Below are 22,837 nucleotides of genomic sequence, written 5' to 3'. Positions count from 1 at the left end.
GGTCCATCATATGAACAATTTGGATTACCAGAGGGTGGGCACTAGATATCAAGTTCATTGGCTGAGAAAATGCTTGATGGAAATTTTATACTTCCACTTTAACTAATGCTGCAGCATTTCAGATTCATCAACCAGAGGAGACGCCCTTGCCAGTGGTTGATAATCAGGCTCTCACGCTTCATCAATCCAAGAAAACAGCTGAAAACTCTTCCAGAAAGAGAAGTCCTCGGAAAAAAGTTACGGTTACGAATTTAGATAAGATCCCAGCAAAACAGAGCAAGCCTGCATTGCAGGTGTTATCCACTGGCGATTCACCACTGACTTCCAAATCTATAGCGACCTCAGCCCGTGCATCAAGCGCAGCTGAACGCAGTAGGCCTGTTGCATGCAAAGTAAAGACCTGGAGTGGGAAGTTAGGTCCTTTGTTTCCTCCTGATGGCAAATCTATTGTGGTGGTGGAGTCTGTTGCAAAAGCAAATGTTATTCAGAAATACCTTGGAGATATGTTTGAAGTCCTTCCTAGTTATGGCCATGTGAGGGACTTGGCTGGTAGGTCAGGATCTGTACGGCCTGATGATGATTTCAGCATGGTTTGGGAGGTTCCGGCTGCTGCCTGGACTCATCTTAAGAGCATTAAGGTAGCACTAAAGGGGTATGGTTCTTTTCTTTGTGCTTTCTCTTAGTTTTTTTTTGGTCTGGGTTTCTGCAAGAAATCTCATCTACGAGACTCGATCTGAAGTCTCCCCTCTAAAGGGGGCGCCTGTGAACCAACTCAACTCTTGAGCTGGATGAGTGTTGTCTCTTAGTTGCGAAGTAACACTGTTGTCATACTGCATTGTTTATGATGGATGCAACTGCACTTGTTTTTTCATGACATTGTATTGTTTATTGCATTTTGCTGCTCTTGTTTCCTAAATAACTTCTGAATTATGTACTTCTTTCTTTTTGTGGATTGAAACTTCATATTTTCAATTTTTCATTATAGTGCAAGGATGGTAAGACTGCTTTTCATATTTCAGTCTACATATCTGAGTCAATGCTTGAAAACTCGTAACTTGATGTAGCTTGCTTGTTCCGAAATTGCAATTTGGGCAAGTTAAATTGGTGTAGTGGACGAGTCACTCATTACTTGATGCAGCTAGCTTGTTCTGAAATTGTGATTTGGGCAAGTTAAATTGGTCGACTTGTGTTCTTGTCTCTGGTGGATTGTTTCCCATTTTGGGAAAATGGGTTATTTGACCCATTTCTTCACATGAAGCGTTCCAGATGATGCAGAACAACTTGGGCACTTTCTCAGCCAACCTGTCAATTTGTCGAATGTTTGTTTATCTTCTGAGATTCTTATTGTGAATATGTGATGGATTCCAAGTTGTCATTATTCTGAATAGTTAATGATAAGAAAGTTTCTATATAGTTTCTATTTGTTATCATGTGCTGAGCCACTTCATCATTTTGTGCTTTGGTTAATCTTCTGATCATTTTCATTGTTTTTTTTTTTTTTTCATCTTCCATCTCTTAGAGCTAAAAATCTTATACTTGCATCTGATCCTGATCGTGAAGGAGAGGCAATTGCTTGGCACATTTCTGAGATGTTGCAACAGCAGGATGCTTTAAATGAAGGCATTACTGTAGCAAGGGTCGTCTTTCATGAAATAACTGAATCATCCATTAAAAGGGCACTTCAGTCTCCGAGAGACATAAACAAGGACTTGGTCCATGCTTATCTTGCACGGCGTGCTCTTGATTATTTGATTGGATTCAATATTTCACCACTTTTATGGAGGAAATTACCTGGTTGCCAGTCAGCTGGTCGAGTCCAGTCTGTGGCTCTTGCCCTCATATGTGATAGGGAAACAGAGATCGATGAATTTAAGTCACAGGAGTATTGGACTGTTGAAGTTGAGTTGCAAAAAGTGAAAGAAGGGGGCATTAACTTCCAGTCACAGCTGACACATTTTGATTCCAACAAGTTAGAGAAATTCTCCATAAGCTCGCAAGCAGAGGCAAAGGCTATTGAGCAGAATGTTACTTCTTCTAACTTTCAAGTGGTGGGCACTAAAAGAAGCAAAATGCAGCGAAATCCGCCCACACCATATATTACATCAACTCTTCAGCAGGACGCTTCAAACAGATTAAACTTTTACACTGAATATACAATGAAGGTCAGAGGTTATGATGTTTGAGTTGTTCCACTTTGCTAAATTGTGCAAGTGAATTTTTCTCTTGGAGAATGATTTTAGCATTAAGGATTCTTTCATTTCATGCTTTTATTATATTGTGCTAAATGCTTATTATTTCACCATTTTTTATTTACGACGATATCCTAATTTGTAATTGTGCTGTTGATAGAAACTTAATTCGGAAAATGGTGATGGATGTTTAAACATACTGATATAACTTCATTTTCTGTCAAGCTGTTGGCTTTATTGGGTTAATATTGCTTAGTGTAGTTATTTGACCAAATTCGCCGAGTTAGAAACTTAGTGATAATGTTGGCTTTATCTAGTACATGTCAGGTCGATCACTGGCAATAGATAGACAATAACGCACATGAACACAAACTTGCACAGTTTTTGACTATGATCCTAACGGAAGTTTCTTAAAAGGGATCAACCAGCTTTTCTCAAGTGTATTCTATTTTATTTTGATTGGAAATGGTAAAATGTTATTAATTGATAATTAAAGAAGACGAGTATACACATACAATGCATATCTGCATAATGGATGTAGAAATGTATCCAAACAGCCCTACTAAGTAGATTCAGGCATGAGTATTGGCTGTCTGCACCGCCATGGATCCAGATGCTTCTTTGGTAATTTAATTCCACTTTATTCTTTGTTTTCCACTGTTTTTGGAGTTCTTTTTGTCATCGAACACCCTTCGCTCGTTCCAAAGTGACCGCATGATAGCCATGGGAAGCAGTTCCGAAAGACTATTTGTAAGGTGATAGTTAACTTCTATGAGGTGCTGTCAGGGTATGGGTCGAACCATCCAAATCTGGAAATTGTTGTCTTTGAACAAATAAACTAGGTTGATGAAGCTTGGGTGGAAGGACCAATAGAAGAAGAAGAGGCCTTTGCAGCAGTTAAGATCTCCTCTCTTTGATGCCACAAGTAGATAAGAAAACCCCAAATAGAATAAAGGGAATGTAGAATGTTTCTGATTGCCTTCTAGTCGTACAAACTAGAAAAAAAAAATTCTTGAAGAATACAATCTTCTAGTTGATAGAATTAGAATGAATCAAATCAAAAACATCAAGTTGCATTATTCACTCAAATATTCGTAGTATGGTCAAAACATGTGGCCTTTCACCTGTATGGGCCTTCCGCCTTTGTCTACAAGATTTTCCTGATTTGAAATGAACTTTGTCTACAAGCTTATTTCCTTAACCAATGAAGACTTCTCTTGCCTTGCTAGCTGGAGTATGAAAAAGAAAATAACCAAATATAGACTAGAAAGTAAGTAACCAACAAGAATCCCAAAACTATTGAAAATACCCAATCATATTGTTTATAGGGCATTATGGGTTGCTTAAAACTCCAAGAAAGAAGTGCTCGATTAACAGCACACCCTCTCTACTTTTGATTAACAGCATAAGCCAGATTGGATAGTCACCGACAAAGAAACTAAGACTGGCAGTCCAATAGTCTGAAATAATGATTACACATCCACTCTCTTCTATCGATTAGCAGCACATGCTAAACCCTCAAAGAAAGCCGTTATATCTTTCATTCAATAAGCATAACATAAGAAGAGCAATTCCACCCCTAAATGACCTTATGTAGGCATTAGAAGAAAAAGAAACCTAAAGCAATTTGAAAGGAACAAACTACAGTTAGTGTTCGAAATATCAGTATCGTGTTATGTATTGCATCCTTGGGATACTACGTATTGGTTATCGCATGGGATATATCGTTTGTATCAAGCAAGTTATCGTGCTTTTTGGGAAACATGGGGAAACATTGGGGAAATGGTTGAGTTTTTCAATGAAACTTCAGGGATTGTTAAAAAAAGACCTTAATACACACCGTTAAATCATAACATCTCAAAAAAGAAGTGCGCATAGTAGGTTTCCTTCGTATAGGGTCCTAAGCCATGTGCTGTCTGACTGAACTAATGCAACTATATTCAAATTGAATGTATAAAATTTAGAGTGTATGTGATGATCATTTCATCAAACTCCTAAATACTTTGAAATTAGTCTCAATTGACAGCTGGTTGAAGGAATTTTTTTTAATAAATATTTTAATTAAAAAATAATTTTCGTTTTCTAAAAATTGACAAGGACTTAACATATCAATAGATCAGCCCTCATACATGCTTGATTTCATGTTTGGAGTGTGACAGTGCAAGCAATTTGGGAGAAATTGGGAAAATTTTGAAATTTCCTCAAATTTCCCCAAATTGGACTACCCACACTCAGATTTCGAAATTAGAGTGTATGTGATGATCATTTCATCAAATACTCCTTAATACTTCAAAATTAGTCTCAATTGGCAGCTGCTTGAAGGAAAATTTTGGGAAAAAAAAACACGGAGAACATGAAGAACCAATGGATATCAAAATCAAAGCTCCAAATTCATGATTTTTAATGCAAAACATGAAGAACCAATGGATTTATAACCATTTGATACTGATTTAACATAATTAAAAAAGGGATTGGAAATTGAAAATGCTCAATAGATTGTACATGTGGGATATATCCGCACTACCTGTGCGTTTCGTATCACACAAGTGGGATATAAGATATATTGTGGGATATATTGGCTGATATCGACTATAGTTACCGTTATTCCTCAATGAGCCATAATGGGGGTATCTTTTTCAGTTCCAACTATTTAAAGAGACATAAAACACGCCCTTGCATTCCCCTTGTTTACTCCCAATCCAAACACACCCTCAATGATTGTACTCCTGCATGAGCTTTTTCTAGGTTAGACATCACACACAATGATCCTGTTAAGCTGAATTTGTAAATCCATTCTATAATGTCATTGGTGCCTGTTGTTTGCTATGGTGCTTACATTTGTCATTTAATTTCAGGTGGCTCAAAAGCTGTACGAAGGAGTTAAACTATCAAATGATGAGGCTACTGGGTTGATAACGTACATGCGAACTGATGGTCTGCATGTAGGTATCATTTATAAGTCACCTTGGCTTCATGATGTCTTTCTTTAGACCCTTGGGTAATGGATTCAATTGAAATATGCATCGCTGCTTGGAGACCAAAAATAATTACGTAAAACTTCCTTAGCCTGTTATGATGCATGTTCGGCCTCATGTAATTCATATGCTTCCTTTATCCATCTTTAACCACCATTAGCTTTTTCTGCAAACTTTTTTTTTCCTTGGCTGCTGTATAGTCGATCTACATTTTTTTTGAATGCTAATGCAGATCTTATTAGAAACCAAACAAAAAGCTACAAAGCAAGAGCCACAAAAGAGAATGATGATGAGAGATCAGCCAGCCCCCTGCAAACCCTAAGTAGCACCACAAGAAGTCCTCACAACATTCTGTAAATGTTTTGATCCCAAAGCCCATTCTTTCACTCTATCCTCTGTGCACTGAAAGATCTCGGTTGATCTATCTGATTTATTGTTGGAAGTCCTGAGGTTATGCTTGTTCTAAATTGATCAGTCCCCTCGAGTAAAGCTAGCCTCTACAAAGCTTGCCTTTTCTTACCAGCACCTCACCACTAGCAAGCTTGGAACATTGTTCTGATCATCCCAGGTATAAACTGATCCATCTGAAATAAAGCCAACAACCACCCACAGCTTATCTTGCATTAGATCGCCTGTGTTTGAAGTCAGTGCCTGCCTCTGCGGAGTAATTCTAATCCATGTAATTTAGTTTTGATCTTTGAAAGTTCAAATTGAATGCTGATGACTTATCATTCTCTAATCTATATACATTTCTTAAAGAGAATAATTCATATTCTCATTATATCTTATTCAACCTAGTGTGAAGCTTTAAAAATCAATTACAGCTGTTTATGCTCAGAGTTGATTCTTTGAGTGTGGATATAAGAACTTCCCCTCAACTATTGGCGTGCCACTTTCCCAGTTTTCTCTTCTTAACTTCTTTCACTGAGCATTCATATGGATGGAGTGCTGGTGTTAAGCTACAATCATAGCACTAGCATTTGTGTTTGACGTTCCTAATGGATTTGAAACTAGCTTTATCTGCTATGGTTTTTCAGACTGTTTAAGTTTGAAAGTTCAATATTGGGTCTCGGAAACTAAACCATGTATTACTGTGGCAGCCCCTTCACGTCTCAGACTGGTTATCTGCTGCTTTTTTCCTTGTTAATGGTGATATGGTCTTGTTTTTGCCTCCGATAAAAATTCTTATCGATTGTTGCTTTTTTTTAAGGTTTGTGATGAAGCTGTGAAGGATATCCGCTCCTTGGTTATGGAAAGGTAAGCACTTTATGACATCTATGCTTAGTCTGCAAGTAGGTTGATAGATGTTTCTCTGGCTGCATTGCAAGCATATCTGCATGGTGCGGGCGTGCTTTTGTTTGTGATATTCCTCTATTGAGAAGTCGTTTAAAAAAAAGGAGAAGTTTTAGTCATAAAGAAGTTATATATCCAGTTATTCATTGATTCCTACACATCATCATGGTGATTGTTGTCTAGAATGGATTGCATTTCACTAGGTTTTGTGGTGAAAAACTTTCATGCACCTTCTTGTACACTTTCAGATATTCCATTTTGGACAATTACGGATGGCTCACCATCTTTCTGAGCAAATCTAGAGGGATCGTTCATCATTCTCATGAATGGTGCTGTTAGTGCCTAAAAGATAAATTACAGTGATAGCCGACCTGAGATCTTATTACACCATAGAAAAGAAAGACGAATTTTATCTCTACCTATGAAAATCCTGTGTCAACATATGTTACGCCTCCCATGTTCTTTGGCATCATAGTCCCACCTTTTTACCCTGAGCTTCTCTAATTTGATAGCTATCATTTCTTTTTCAACATAAGGTCAGCAGAGTTTATGCTTCAGAATGAAATGCAAACTGAAACAAAGTGCAATTCTTTCCTTCCCCGCCTATAGTTTCTTACTCTTAGCGTCTCTCGTGGTGTGTTAACTAGCTAGTAATGGGTGCAAGATTGTAGCTCAGTGGTAGACTGCATGTTTCAACATTGAGGTCTCGGGTTCCAGCCCAGCTTATGTATAAAGAAAAAGGTTTGTTTTGCTATTCAAATTCTGTCAGTTTATTAAATTAGTTCTTACTTTAATTTATAGGTATGGACAGGATTATACACCGAAGAGCACTCCCAAGTACTTTAAGGTGAAGAATGCACAAGAGGCCCATGAAGCTATTCGGCCAACAAATATAAGGAGGTTACCATGTAATTTTGCATATAATCCTAGGTTTAAGTTTCTTAATTCATTCTATATTTTCACATACGCTGCAACTTGGAGCTCTTTATCTTGCTTCCCCTTACTATAACTAACTAGTCTTAAAAAATGTTCTAATGTTCTCCTTTGCTTCAGCATCGCTAGTTGGAATACTTGATGAAGATTCCTTGAAACTATACACTCTTATATGGTCTCGGACAATGGCATGCCAAATGGAAGCTGCAACAGTCGATAAGGTGCGTACCCCCCACCCACCCACCCCCTTTGTGTGATTAGTAAATGATGAATAAGTAAATAGGCCATAGAAGTAGACCCTTTTAATGAACCTAGGAATGTCCATACCACTATGTGGATGTCCATACCATTCATAGAAAACATAAAGAGATCTGGTCGATCCCCTGTCCTTGGCTGAATCTACACAGAAATCACAACTGGTGCAGGTGGATCTTTTTTGTGCCTGCTCCGTGCCGACAGTTTTTGTTGCAACCTGCTAAATCTGCCCATCTCTTCAAAATTCCGGCTGATTTCTCAGATTGTGGGCTGTGATTTCTAGTAAAAAAAGTGAAAAGTTTAGAAGGAGAGGTGGGAGAGGGATTCAAACAAAATTCCAAAGATGAAAGGGAGACATATAAAAGCAGTAAAATGAACTATGTGATGGAAATTTGCACTAGCTTGTGATCTTTCTCGAACTGGAGCTAGATCTCAAAACTCCCCTGTGGAGTCGCCAGGAACTGTAGCACAGTTTTGAGGCACTTGATCATGGTGTGGATGCAATCGGCTGGAATGGTGAAATGGGAGTCACCATTAGCTCTTTGGTGTTTGTATATAGAGAGCACACAGAAGATCTAATCGAATGACTTCAATACATTGATTTAACGATAGGTTCAAAGGTAAGGGATTTGGTTATGAAGGAAGAAGGGGTTAGGCACCTTCCTTCATCTGCAAATATAGTCTCTGAGATAAATTTCATTGCAAGTAAATGAAATATAAAAGAAAAGAAAAGGATGCTAAGCTTTTATGATCTTATGCAAGGGCCTCGGATTTGGTCTAGCTTCTTCAATCTTCACCTTTCACCAGGGTAATTGGCGTGTTTAGAGCAAAATCCTGTATTGAAATAGCCAAACCATGCATCTTACTGAGCACTAATCCCTTCTTCATCTCTCCATTTCTCTGCGATTCTCTTCTCTTCTTACTTCTCTCTCCTCTCTGAAGTATACGGGACTTAGTGCATGAGAATGATCAAAAGGCCTGGAAAATGGGGAATTCTAGTCCTTTTATAGAGATATGTAGTGTCATTCCTACAAAATGAGAGAAGTTAGAGGGTAATTGGTTGGGTATTGACTGAAATTTGTGGGCAAATCCTCCGTCTTCGGATTCAAGGACAATTTGGTAGTTGTCTTGGATTGAGGATAAGGTTTTTTTTTTTTTTTTTTTTTTTTTTTTGTTTTTGTTTTTGTTTTTGTGAAGAGTAACAAACATTTTATTAAGAGCACTAAGATGGCCCAAGAACCAACTACAACTGAAGCAAAAAGGAAAAGTTACAATCTTCTAAAGATTTAATACAAGGCCCATTCCACTATAAGAAGCTTCTCTTTGGAGAAGACCTCCGCCGCCTTGGTGGGCTCATTTCAAAAGCACCTGTTGTTCCTTTCCCCCCAAATAGACCATAATGAAGCCAACAAGGTCAATCTCCAAATTGATCTAACCTTTCTAGCCGAACTCCATGCCAAAGCAAAAACAACTCCCCAATAGACTCCGGCATAACGAAAGGTATATCGAAGAGGCCAATGAAGCAGCTCTACACCTTTCTCACGAATGGGCAATGGATGAAAAGCTAATTAATTGTCTCAACATCCACCATGCACATGACGTACACATTGGGAGGAATCATGGACCTCTTTTGGAGATTATCAATGGTAAGATTTCGCTTCCTTCCTGCAAGCCACCCAAAGGCTGCGACTTTTGGATGGGTTCCATAGTGCCAAACATTTGCCATGTTTTCGCGGGTGCTATACCATTCAAACTTCCAAAGAGACTCATAAAAGGATCGTACAGAGAAGCATCTTGATTTGTCCTTTAACCATATCATTCTCTCCCCTTCTCTTACCAACATGTGGAGGTGAAGATCGACAAGAAGCCTCACAAATTCTTCAATTTCCTCATTTAGGATATTTCTTCAACATGGTGGTATCCACACCACTTAAGTCCAAACGAAAGAATAGCAATTGGAGACCATGCTATCCCTTTTCGTGGATAGATGTGCAACTATTGGGAACATTGTTTGGAGAGAAGTTTCTTGAGCCTACACATCCTCCTAAAAATGAGTTCTCTCTGCATTGCCAATAGAGAAGCCAATCCTCGCGCTGAAGTTAAACTCAAGCCTAGATATACCCTTCCAAACTCACGACGCTTTGTAAAGAGAAGAATCTTTGACACCCCAACCTCCTACTTGACATCCATACTTCCTACTATGACTCCTCACCATAAGGAGTCCTCCTTTGTCCCAAAACGCCACAAACACTTCCCTAAGAGAGCCAAGTTTATCTTCTCCAAGTCCCTAATACCTACCCCTCCTTATACGGCCTATACACCTTTTCCCACCCTATAAGGTGAAATCTTTTCTTGTCCTCTGAACCTTGCCATAAAAAATCACTTAACTTTTCCAACTTAGCCAAAATTGACTTCTGGCATTTGAAATTTAATGGGAGTTTCGATGAAGTTGCTTTTATGAGAGTAATCCGGCCACCGAAGGAAATGTACCGACTATTCCATTTTGATAATTTTCTTTCAAATCTCTTCACAACTACATCCCACAAATGCTTTGCTGGCTTTCCAATGTAGAGAGGAAGCCCGAGATTAGCAGATGGGAAGGATCCCACTTGACATTAAAAAATTCCTGCCATCTGCTCAACTTCCTCCTTAGTCATTCACACCCCTAATATCTCACTCTTGGCCATGTTAACTTTGAGGCTCGAACCTTGCTTCAAAACATAAGATCACCATCCTTAGCTTTAGAGGTGGGTAGGTTCCGACTCGACTCGACTGAATCGGTCGGATCCGATCCGACCCGAACTGAAAGCCAGGGTTGGGTCGGATCAAGTAGACCCACTCGGATCCGACGCCAAACCGAGTCGAGTTTGGGTCATGTAGCAACTCGATCCGATCTAATCCGGAATTGGGTATTATAAAGTCAGATTTTATTTTTATTTTTAAAAAAACCTTTACCCTTCTTCTACCTGAACACTAACCCTACTCGAGCTGACGCCGCCAGATGAACTTATGCGGCACCGCAGCTCAAGCCGACTTCCTCTCATTCCCTCCTCCTTTCTCTCCCTCTTTCTCTTCCGATTTTCCTCCTCTCTCTGTCTCTCTCTCTCTCTCTCTCTTTCTCTTCCGATTTCCCTCCCGTTTCCTTCCTAACATCAGAGTCTCCGACTTGACTTGACTCAGCCTAGTCCGAATCAACCGGACAAACTCAACTCGATCCGACTCGGTTTCCCTGACTGGGTCAGACTCGGTTCGGGTCAGGCCAGCAAGGAATCGGTTCAGATCGAGTCAACCCCGCTGGACTCAGTCCCGAATCGGATCGAGTTCGGGTCGGGTACTTGCAAAAACCAGATCAAGTCGAGTTGGACCTAATCCAGTCTGACTCGACTCGATGCCCACCTCTACTTAGCTTGTCCACCATAGCATCATTTGCTTCGCAAAATAGGATAGTGTCATTGTGAACTGAAGGTGTGAAATTGGAGGATTCTCCTTATCCACTTTGGAACCACTTATGATTCCTGCTTCATTTATCTCTTGCTCGCGTTCTGCTCAAAGCTTCAGCCACAGTGATGAAGAGGAATGGGGAGAGGGGGTCACCTTGTGGAATCCCCCTTGACGGCTTGGAAAAGCCTTTTGGGGATCCATTAATTAATACCAAGAAATTTGCGGACTAAATGCATTCACTCATCCAACCCTTCCACTTCAGGCTGCACCCCATATGCTATAATACATAGTCTAAATAGTTCCAATTGACTTGATCATATTCCTTTTCCATATTCAGCTTGCACACCAAGCCTTTTGCTCCTTCCTTGAACCAAGAATTGATGCGCTCGTGGGCTATTAGTGCACTATCTAAAATTTGTCTGCTTTCAATAAAAGCCTCCTAGTTCTTAGATTCGCCATTTGCTAGCATTGCCTTGAATCTGGTCGTCAATGTCTTTGTGAGAATCTTGTATGAATCCCCAATTAAAATGATTACCCTGAAATCCTTAAGCTTTCTGCCCCTGACACCTTTAAAATGATAATTATAGAGGACGCTCCTAACTCAGTCGACAAATGGCCCCTCTCGAAAAACTCCGCCATGAAGTCCATCAAATCACCTTTGACCATATCTCATAACTAATGGAAAAAGGCCAGTGGGAATCCATTTGGATACGGGGCCTTGCCCCTTTCCAATGACATCACTGCTGTTTTGACTTCAACCTCCTAGAAGGGTGAAGCTGCCTAGTCCTCCGAGAATCTACTAAAACCAGGTCATCAAGATGGGGTCTTGCCCACCCATCATTGTTGAGTAGGGAGTAAAAGCTGACTGCCTTCTCGCAAACCTACTCTTTCTCCTCTACTCTTCTACCCTCCACCACCATACTTCCTATCCTGATGCACGGTTTGAACGTATGGCACATCACTTTTTCACATCGGCAATTGTTAAATAGTTTGTTTCTTGGAGCAGTCAAAAGATACAAGGGGACAGATTTGATGAGGAATTGGAGTGCCACTTAAGGTGTCGATCTCTTGGCAGCCCCCTCCATTGGGTGGGTGGAACCTGAATGTGGATGGGAACTCCCATGACGACTCTTTGGCATCAATGGTGTTCTTCATAATGGTATGAGCTCCATAGGTTTAATGTTTTCTGAGCCGGTGGGAGCAGGGGAGCCTAGTTATGCGTAGCTCATGGCACTTGAAGTGGGGGAAAAGAAAAAGTGGGGGCCAGTCTATTTGTTGAGTTGTTTTGCAGGCTTTTGATTTTGGAAGGGGACTCGAACAATGCTTTTTGGGTAGCTTATTCAACTACTAGGAGGTGTCATTTCTTGGAATATTAGGAATATGTTGGCCTCTCTTCCTGTTTTCTTTAGGCAAGTTCCGAGAGAAGTGGATGTGCAGATGTTTTAACCAAAGAATGGATTTGGAGAAATGTGCTTTGTAATGGCACAGATTATCCATTGCCTCTGTGGATAGTTGGTTTTGCTTTTTTCCTTTTTCTTTTGTAAAGTTTCTTCTAATTATAGAAAGAACACATTGAATAACCTCAATACCACTTCAGAAAGCAATCATTTTGTGGTTTTTAGTATCTCTCTGATGTGCTGTTGATTCTTTTTTCCCTGTCCACTTACAGCCACTGCAATGTGAACAGTTTCTAAGTGCAGGTTATCATGGACATGCATGTTTGTTTGCACGACCATGCGTTTGCATATTAATTAGTTTTCAAGAAAACTGTGTATTGCATTTAGATATCATTATCCTCTTGTTTTATTGTCCCAACTGCCAACTCAACACAGTGGAATTGATTACATATTGTTGATTTTGGCCTTCTTAGGTTCTTTTCTGTTGTTAATCACAGTTATTGTTTGTGACTATTGTGCTTGGATTTTCGTTTGTCGACTAAGATTGGTATTCCCTTCCAGTTTAATATATTATTTGATGTCAATATTGACCAACCTAGGTACAAGTTAATATTGCGAATGTTGGAGAGGCAATGGTTCTCCGGTCAACGAGTTCGAGAGTTGGGTTTCTTGGATACCAAGCAGTTTATAAGGTTGATCCTTCCTAAACATTTTCATTTTATTATCAGGAGTACAGGTGTATGACATTTTGATAGATATTTTTAATCTTTCACTTTTTTTTTTTTTGGGATAGATATGTTTAATCTTTCAACATCTTTCAATATACACGTTGTTCCCTGGAGTCCTTGAATTTCTTTGCCCATCGTATTGCACTAGTACGGATATTCAACATATGCTCTTCTTTGTGCCAAAAGTACTCTGAATTGTCAGTTTTTAATGGTTAGGAGTAGTTTGTCATTCTACCGTGAACTTTACCATGAATATTTCTGGAATTGCTCAATAGTTCTTTTCTACAATTTTCTAGGATAGAGAAACTGCAGCTGTTGGACATGATGAAAATGAAGGGATTGCTCGTGAGGAAGCTTTTAATGTTCTCTGCACACTGAAGGTAGCCATCATCCTTGCGTGATCATTGCAAAATCACACTTACGCATGAAACTGGTTACATTCCTACTTATGCTATGGATTCTTTTGTGAATATCTTCTTGCCCTTTTGTTATCTTACTCAAAGATGAAGTGCCTGGTTTCACAATAAGAAATACATATGAAAAATCATGAAAAGAAAACAGAATCTTACTTCATCTAAGTCAAACTCTTCATGTTTTTCCTGCTTAACATATTGTTACTGTGTCTAAGAATAATAAGTTAATAACTACACACTTAAAGAGGATACCTTATTCCTGTTAATCATTATATTAACTTTGACTAAAACGGATACTTGAATAAAAAAGATACTTCTGGAGAATTTTTTTCCTTTTCCTTTTTGGAAAAGTTATATAGTATTTTTTATAAGAAGTTTTTACACAGACAGGCACACAGACAGACAGACAGACAAACAGACAGACAGACAGACACAGTTAATTTTGATAAAACAATTTTTGCTTTGAGTTACAAGAATGTTGCTGTGTTCTGGTTTTTAGTCAGGGGATCAAGTGCATCTTGGTAAGGTGGAACTCAAACAACACCATACAGAACCTCCTCCGCGCTATTCTGAGGCAACATTGGTAAGCCGTCCTTTTCATGTCTGGTATGTGGAATCCTGCCAGTTTGGCCATCCTTTTCATGTCTGGTATAACTTATAAGGAATCCTGCCAGTTTGTCTTTTAGTTCTTATTCATCAAATACAGTTACTCCCAATTTCTTTTTGGCATAACACTACTTATGACCAAACTTAATAGCTACTCATTCTTCTACTAATCTATGGATCCTTCTTTTATTCATTTTACTATTGTAAAGGTTAAAAGGCTGGAAGAACTTGGAATTGGAAGACCCTCTACTTATGCATCCATAATGAAAGTGTTAAAGGTATTTCTCATATATGGCAATTTTGTCCGTTATGAGTTATGTTTTTGGCACATGAAATTCTACCAGATATACTACCAGATATACTCTCTGATGTGTTACTCTCTGGTTTTGAATGAAAATTACTGGAAATTTTTTTCGTGGTATATCTAGTGCCATAAAACTTGTGAACTGATACTCCTAAAGAAAGTGGAAGGATTGAAGTGCTAAATGCCATTACATGAAAGTAATGTTACTGTTATTCTAAAAAATTTAGATTTTCCCAACGTTTCCAGCTGCTCATACCTAGATTTTTTGGATGAATAGTTTGTAGCACTAGTACTAATGAGAAATGTTATGGTTCAGCATTGTTTGTTTACATTTTTTTAGGCGTACTCCATCGTTTTTAGATATCTACCTTTTGTGTGCTTCAGACAGCCAAAATTAATAAGAATCACCGCAATGATTCTTATTAGTTGATACCTTAAACCATGCTGTCGTCTTAATGAACTGAAAATTTTAGAATAAAAGGAAAAATTGGGAAATTGAGGAGTTCTTGAGGAGCTGAAAGTTGGACTTACATTAGCTGATGCTTTGGGATAACTTTGTTGAAGAGAAGAAGAGATGAAAAGCGAGGAGAAAACGGATGGAGATTGCACCTCTTCTCATTATTCTCCACCATTTCCTATTATTAGGGTAAAACCAATCAAAACAAAAGGACAATTATGCCCCTACTAAGCAAAACAAAATTACGAGAATGCCCCTAGTATTAATAAAATAAGATATGTATCCCAACACTCCCCCTCAAGTTGTGGCATGGATATCAATCATACCTAGCTGTGGGAGACTAAGAATATCAATCCCTTGAAATTCTGATCGGATCCAAGGCATATTAATGATTTTTTTGGCAACATTTTCCTAGATTAAATGACAATTTACTTTTATACGTTTAGTTCTATCATGATACACTGGGTCATTTGCAATGTGCATTGCTACTTGGCCATCATCGTCAAAACTATAGGAGAAACAACTTCAAATTTGATGCAGGACATGAAATTCAAGTATGATTTGCAAGATTTTCAGGCTTTAGATCACACTAGTTCGGAAATAATTACACAAAATTCCACATCCCACACAAAAGCTCAAACACTCAATTAAGGGGAATCTTATGCGGATCCAGGCCTACACATGCTAGGGCCGGATCAATTAAAATTATAGACTAAACAAGAATCAAAGGAGGGTAAATTCATCCACACACGCACAAAAATAATTCCCCCAATCCAAGGGATTCAGAATTCGGGGAACCCTAAGGTTGAAGAAAGGGCATAAAATTGGGGATTTGGATAATCTAGGGTTAGGTTTAGGGATTTTGGGTGAAAGAGGAGTGAAAGAGAGGAGAGACGAACCAGAGAAGTACCGCACATGTGGACAAAAACAATGGCCCAAACGCACGTGCGTGTGATCCTGGCCGCACGTGTGTGGGGCCCACTATTCAGAAAAAGGCCAGCTTGGCCCTGGTTGGCCAGGGGTGGACTTTAAAACTCTCAAATTTCAGCTTGATCCGATGCACGGTTTGTGCGTGGTGCTCCACCGAAGTTTCAGCCCTCCTGTAGGGCCAGATTCTGGAAATCTGCTGTAGAGAGAAAAACGGCTGCAATAGATGATGGATTTAAAGCGTAGATGATTGTAGGAGAAGAGAAATATGGATGAAAGAAGGTGGGAGCGAATCGGGATAGGTGTGGCTTCGCACTACGGTAGTTAGCCCTTCGAGGAAGGGAGAGTTTCACACCCAATTGAATCTCCACAACTTAGAAATTTAGAGGAGCAGAAAAACGTAGAAATTTTATTAATTTTTAATGAGAAAAAAAACCTACAAGGGGTGCCTATTTATAAAAAAAAATCTATACCTAAAAACTCGCACCATGTGCGCAACCTATTACTTGGCGACGAAGTAATAAAAAAATGACAAGTAATCAAAGCAATCTAAACTGTCCATGATACTCCTAATAACAATAATAAACAAAACCCAAAGTACTATATTAATTATAATAGTGGGCCACGATCATGAGAACCCATGGTGGGATTCACATGACTATCGGGTCCACTCTAATGAACCAAAACGTAGTCCTCTAACTAAGAGGCCCTCCCTCGATGTCGTCATCGATTCAGATCGATGGTGAGGCATTCCTTGTGTACGTGCTTAGGGGGGCGTGTGTATGCGCGTGATGTCCCCATCAACTCTCCCCGGCTGCGAAGATTTCGCTACTGGCGAAATAAAACTCCTGAACCGCTCCAAGATGTCAGGATCAAGTCTCTGAAGCTCCTCAGTGAGTCACGTACTGTCTGAAGCTAGGCGTGACTTCCACTTAACTAGGTACTTTTGAAACCCGCCGTCCGACGTTGATACTATCTGATGGTCCAGAATATCCTCTATTTCCTTTCTGGGTGTGGGAAGGTTAGGTATGGGAGGTAGAGGCTGAGAGGAAGGGTCAGGAAGAGGCCATGAATCAAGGGACAGGTCTGGGGAAGCAGGATGGTTGGGCGAAGGGCTGGACAAAATATCAGTGGTCCTCTGAAAAGTAATTAGATCTTCCACATTGAATGTGGAACTAATTCTTATGGAAGGTGGAAGATCTATTACATACGCATTGAGACCGTTTCGTTTTATAATTTTGAAGGGTCCAGCGTTACGTGTGTAATTTACGAACGGCTCTCTGAGGATACCGCTCAGGCTTAATACGGACCATCACAGAGTCTCCTACATTGAATTCCTTGAAATGTTTATGCTGGTCTGCAGAAAATTTGTAATGTTCATTACTAGTAATGATCTTTCGCCTGATTTCTTGATGCAATGAATGAATGTGATGTGCGAATGACTCTGCAGACTCTAATGGCCTATGGGACAGTGACATAGGGACAAGATCAATAGGCTTCCTAGGCTTATAACCAGTAACGACTTCAAAAGGACTTAGACCTGTGGACCTATTGAATGCAAACTCGGCTATAGGTAATACAGTGTCCCACGTCCTGATGTGCTTCCCCACTAAACATCTGAGCAAACTCCCCAGGCTCTTATTGACCACCTCAATCTGACCATCGGTCTGAGGGTGGCAGGCAGAATAAAATTGGAGCCTAGTATTCATCATGTGTTATAGTGTCTTCCAAAAGTAACTCATGAATCGCACGTCACAGTCAGACACTATGGTTTTTGGTAACCCATGCAGTTTGATGACCTCACTAAAGAACAGCTTGGTAACATGAGATGCGTTGGAGGTTTTAGAACAAGGAATGAAGTGAGCCATTTTAGAAAAGTGGTCTACGACAACAAATATGGAATCGTGTTTCCAAATAGTCTTGGGGAGTCCAAGCACGAAATCCATACTGATGTCCTGCCAAGGGATGAATGGAACTGGCAAAAGTGTGTATAATCCTGTATTTTATTTTATTTTTGCTTTGCCAGTTGACAAGTACGATATTGCCCTATAATTTTGGCCACGTCTCGCTTGAGGCTTGACCAATGAAACCTATCCTCCACTAGGGCAATGATCTTGTCTTGACCGAAATGACCTGCGACCCCTCCTGAATATAACTCCTAAATAAGAAAATCATGGAGGGAGGTGCGTGGTATGCACAAGCGGTCACTCCTAAATAAATATCCGTTTAAAATTAACTACTCACTGCTAGGTCCTGACGGACTCTCTTACAACGACGCGTACACAACTCCAAAATCTGGACACTCAGAATAATCTTCTTTGATGCATTCGAGGCCCGTGACTTCAACACATGAAATTGAGTAATGCGACTCGACGACTCAACGTGTCGGCATGCTTATTCTCTACACCGGTCTTGTGCTTAAGCACAAAAGTGTACTCTTGAAGGAATTGAATCTACTTGGCGTGCCTAGGGTTTAATTTCTTTTGAGAGTTAAGATATCTCAAGGCCTCGTGATCTGAGAATAAGACGAATTTTTGCTGCAATAGGTAATGACGCAAATGGCGCAGTGATTGCACTACCGCATAAAACTTTTTGTCATAGGTGGAATACTTTTGTTTCGCCTCATTCAGTTTCTCACTAAAAAAGGCTACATGATGCCCTTCTTGACTAAGTACTCCTCCTATGCCAACTCCTGACGCGTCACATGCGACTTCAAAAGCCTTCGAAAAATCCAGAAGTCGCGTGACTGGAGCTTCGGTCATCTTGACCTTTATCTCCTTGAAGGCCTTCGAGGCTGCCTTTGTCCATTGAAACTCTCCATTTTTTTATGCAATTCGTGATGAGAGCTATAATGGAACTGAAGCCTCGAATGAACCGCCTATAGAAGGTGGATAAACCGTGAAAGCTGCGCACATATAAATATTGCAGGGTTCAGGCCAATTGACGATGGCCTTGACCTTCTCGGGATCCGTCGATACGCCCTCAGCTAACACAACAAAACCTAAGAAGATAACACTACTAGACAAAAACGCACACTTCTTTAGATTGACGTACAATTTCTTGACTCTAAGGATCCTACAAATCTGCCTCAAATGGTTGAGGTGTTGTTCCTTGGTCATGTTATAAATCAAGATATCATCAAAGTATACGATCAGGAACTTCCCCATGAAGGGCCTCAACACTTGGGTCCTCACACGCATGAAGGTGCTTGGGGCGTTAGTTAGCCCAAAAGACATTACTAGCCACTCATATAGCCCATCCATCGTCTTGAAGGTCGTCTTCCATTGATCACCAGGGCGTACATGGATTTGGTGATACCCACTTTTGAGGTCAATTTTTGAAAAGATAGTAGCATTACCCATCATATCCAACATGTCATCAAGACGCGGTATGGGAAACTGATACTTGACTGTGATTTGTTGATGACCCTACTATCAACACATATTTTCCATGTGCCATCCTTCTTAGGTATAAGAAAGGCGAGCACGGCACACGGGCTCATGTTCTCTCAAATGAAACTCTTTTCTAGAAGCTCATCAATCTGTCTCTTCAACTCTGCATGTTCCTTTGGGTTCATTCTGTAATGAGGGAGGTTTGGTAGAGTCGCCCTAGGGATTAAATCAATGGCATGTTGTTTATCCCTCATAGGGGGAAGCTCATTCGGTAGATCATTAGGAAAGAGATTATGAAACTCATGCACTACCTGAATGGCCTCAGTGGATAACTCTACGCTAGTCTCTGGTACACTTTCCCTAGCCATAAGGGCGTATACCATCGAGTCCGCTTCAGTTTCTCACTTAAAGGCTTTGGCATTTAGAATATGGAGAGACTTGAACTTGGACTTCGACTCCTTCAATTCTTTTGAGTCGCTCACGCCACTCTGTGTGGTGGACTCCTTTCCAGTGGTGACTTTCTTGCCCTCAAACCAGAATGTACACACATTCGAATGGCCAAATATGGTGACATCCTTGTCATAGAGCCACGCTCTACCTAGAATGATATGGCCTACATCCATGGGAACAACATCACACCAAAGTGTGTCTTTATAAGATCTAACCTGAATAGGAACAAGACAACGGTGCGAGACTGGAATGGAAGTTTCATCAACCCAGGACACTCTATAGGGTTGAGGATGGGCTTCAAGCTTCAAGATCGAATGGCTCACAGTGCTAGTTGATGCCACGTTGCCACAACTACCACTATCCACGATCATCTTACTACTCTTTTCTCCACATTTTGCATAAGTATAGAAGATCGTGTTGCGACGCCAATTGTCAGTGTTCTTGGCTTGAGCAAGGGCGCATCGCACAACTGCGAGGGTCGCAGACTCTTATGCTCCCTTTTCCTCATCACTAGGGGTTTCTATTGGCTCATATTCTTCCTCTTCGCCTTCACTCTCTTGGGGCACTACCTCTATTTGCCCATCAATAAGTAGCACCTTGGTGCCCTCTCTCGTGCCGCACTTGTGGGCAAAGTGACCAAATCCTTGACACTTAAAACACCTAGTTGCTCCACTCTTACATGAGCTAGACCTGATAACTTCTTTACCCTTATTATCCTTGGATTTGGGTTGAAAATTACTAGTAGGGTTGGTATCCAGCGTTAGGCTTAGCCCCAGAAGGGTTGGCCTTGGCGCCAGAATCGCGAAACTCAAATCGCCTTCCCACAGATGCTTTGAGTTATTGCTCAGCCTCTAACACTACTTGATACAACTGTTCAATAGTGTATATGTCTTTGGCGAGCAATTCTCTCCTAATATCAGTACGAAGGCCCGTTTTAAATTGAGCAAGGGTGAGTATGGGATTCTCATCAACTTCACACCTGGTCAAATACTCTTCGAACTTCTCAATGTATTCCGCCACACTCATGGAACCTTATGTAAGAGACTGCCATTCCTCGATCAACCGTAAGCGATAAGAGAAAGGGAGGTATTTCTCCTTAAATGTTTCTTTCATTTCTCCCTAATGGACTATTGGGAGCTCCCTCGCTTTTTTCTTTCGCTCTACAGTAGCCCAAAATTTCTTTGCTTGGCCCACAATCTTCATCTTGGCGAATCGGACTCGACTAGCATCCGACATGTCATACCACTCAAAATAGTGGTCCATATCCGCCAGCCAGTCTAAAAAAGCTTTAAGGTCTAAGTGACCATCAAACGTATGGGCATCTACTCTAACTCTTTTGAAGAGTTACGCATATGGGTCATATTGATCATGATGTCCCTCGCTGGGTGGGTGCACGGGTGTGCGCCCATGACCAATTCCTTAGCCACCTCCATTCCTTGGTCTAACCTCCTGACCACCTGCCTGAGATTGGGCATCCTCCCCAATGGTGGGGTTTGCCTCGACGGAGGTCTCTAGTTGGATAACGCGCACATTAAACTGCTCAAAGTGTTGGTCCATACGTTGTTCTAAGCGCTTACCTAAAGACTCAAACTGCCTGGTTAGCTTGTTCATTGACTATTGCAATTGCTCCATATTTAGTGTAGGGTGTAAGCCAAAACCATGACCCGTACGTGTGGGCATACAACTACTAACTCAATCTAAGGACCTTCTACTACGACTATATGCGCCTAGATAGGACTAAATGCTCCTATAGGACTCTATATGGAGAAAACGACACAATACTACTCAATTTCCAGCAACCTATCTATCCAAAAAATCTGTCAACAGAAAATCCAGCAAAGAGATATGCGGATTTTCTGATAGCAGAAAATTCAGCAGCCTATATCAGAAATTATGGACCTCTAAACAACTCTATATGATGATATTTAATGCATAATGTACACAAATAAACTAAACCCTAAACATGTAATGCTTTCCCCTATAAAAAACCTTGGGCTCTGATACCTAATTTGATGCAAGACATGAAATTCAAGTATGACGTGCAAGATTTTCAGGCTTTAGATCACACTAGTTCAGAAACAATTACACAAAATTCCACATCACACACAAAAGCTCAAACACTCAATCAATGAGAATCTTATGCGGATCCAGGCCTACACATGTTAGGGCCGGATCAATCAAAATTATAGACCAAACAAGAATCAACGGAGGGTAAATTCATCCACACATGCATATAAATACTTCCCCCAATCTAAGGGATTCAAAAATTTCAATTCGGGGAATCCTAAGGTTGAAGAAAGGGTATAAAATTGGGGATTTGACTAATCTAGGGTTAGGTTTAGGGATTTTGGTTGAAAGAGGAGTGAAAGAGAGGAGAGAGACGAACCAGAGAAGTACCGCACGTGTAGACAACAACAATGGCCCAGACGCATGTGCGTGTGATCCAGGCCGCACGTGTGTGGGGCCTACTATTCAGAAAAAGGCCAGCTTGACCCTGGTCAGCCGGGAGTAAACTCCACAACCCCTAAATTTCAGCTCGATCCTATGTACGGTTTGTGCGTGGTGCTTCGCCGAAGTTTTAGCCCTCCTGTAGGGCCGGATTCTGGAAATCTGCTGTAGAGAAAAACGGCTGCAATAGAGGATGGATTTGAAGCGTAGATGATTGTAGGAGGAGAAATATGGATGGAAGGTGGGGGCGAATCGGGATAGGTGTGGCTTCGCACTACAGTAATAGCCCTTCGAGGAAGGGAGGGTTTCACACCCAATTGAATCTCCACAGCTCAAAATTTAGAGGAACAGAAAAACGCAGAAATTTTATTAATCTTCAATGAGAAAAAATTTACAAGGGGTGCCTATTTATAAGAAAACCCTATATCCAAAAACTCGCGCTATGTGCGCAATCTATTACTTGGTGACGAAGTAATAAAAAATAACAAGTAATTAAAGCAATCTAAACCATCCATGATACTCCTAATAACAATAATAAGCAAAACCCAAAGTACTAGAGTAATTAGAATAGCGGGCCACGATCATGAGAACCCATGATAGGATTCACATGACTATCGGGTCCACTCCAA

The 22,837-nt window shown here is 40.4% G+C and overlaps 1 protein-coding gene across 3 annotated transcripts in view; it reads left to right on the top strand.

The window, feature by feature from the left end:
• Positions 1-22,837, top strand: part of LOC131219541 (uncharacterized) — a 62,061-nt gene that overhangs the window by 4,698 nt on the left and 34,526 nt on the right. For all 3 annotated transcript variants that reach the window (XM_058214738.1, XM_058214737.1, XM_058214739.1), the window contains exons 4-13: positions 123-652; positions 1,520-2,162; positions 5,045-5,131; positions 6,375-6,421; positions 7,259-7,365; positions 7,511-7,611; positions 13,083-13,175; positions 13,508-13,591; positions 14,124-14,207; positions 14,440-14,508. In XM_058214738.1, the coding sequence (XP_058070721.1) occupies positions 123-652; positions 1,520-2,162; positions 5,045-5,131; positions 6,375-6,421; positions 7,259-7,365; positions 7,511-7,611; positions 13,083-13,175; positions 13,508-13,591; positions 14,124-14,207; positions 14,440-14,508 (1,845 nt within the window). The remainder of the gene's footprint in view (positions 1-122; positions 653-1,519; positions 2,163-5,044; positions 5,132-6,374; positions 6,422-7,258; positions 7,366-7,510; positions 7,612-13,082; positions 13,176-13,507; positions 13,592-14,123; positions 14,208-14,439; positions 14,509-22,837) is intronic.

The sequence above is a fragment of the Magnolia sinica genome, chromosome 11 (genome assembly GCF_029962835.1).
Source record: "Magnolia sinica isolate HGM2019 chromosome 11, MsV1, whole genome shotgun sequence".
Taxonomy (NCBI): domain Eukaryota; kingdom Viridiplantae; phylum Streptophyta; class Magnoliopsida; order Magnoliales; family Magnoliaceae; genus Magnolia; species Magnolia sinica.
The sequence above is the reverse complement of the archived record's forward strand: the minus strand, read 5'-3'. Positions and strand labels throughout refer to the sequence as shown.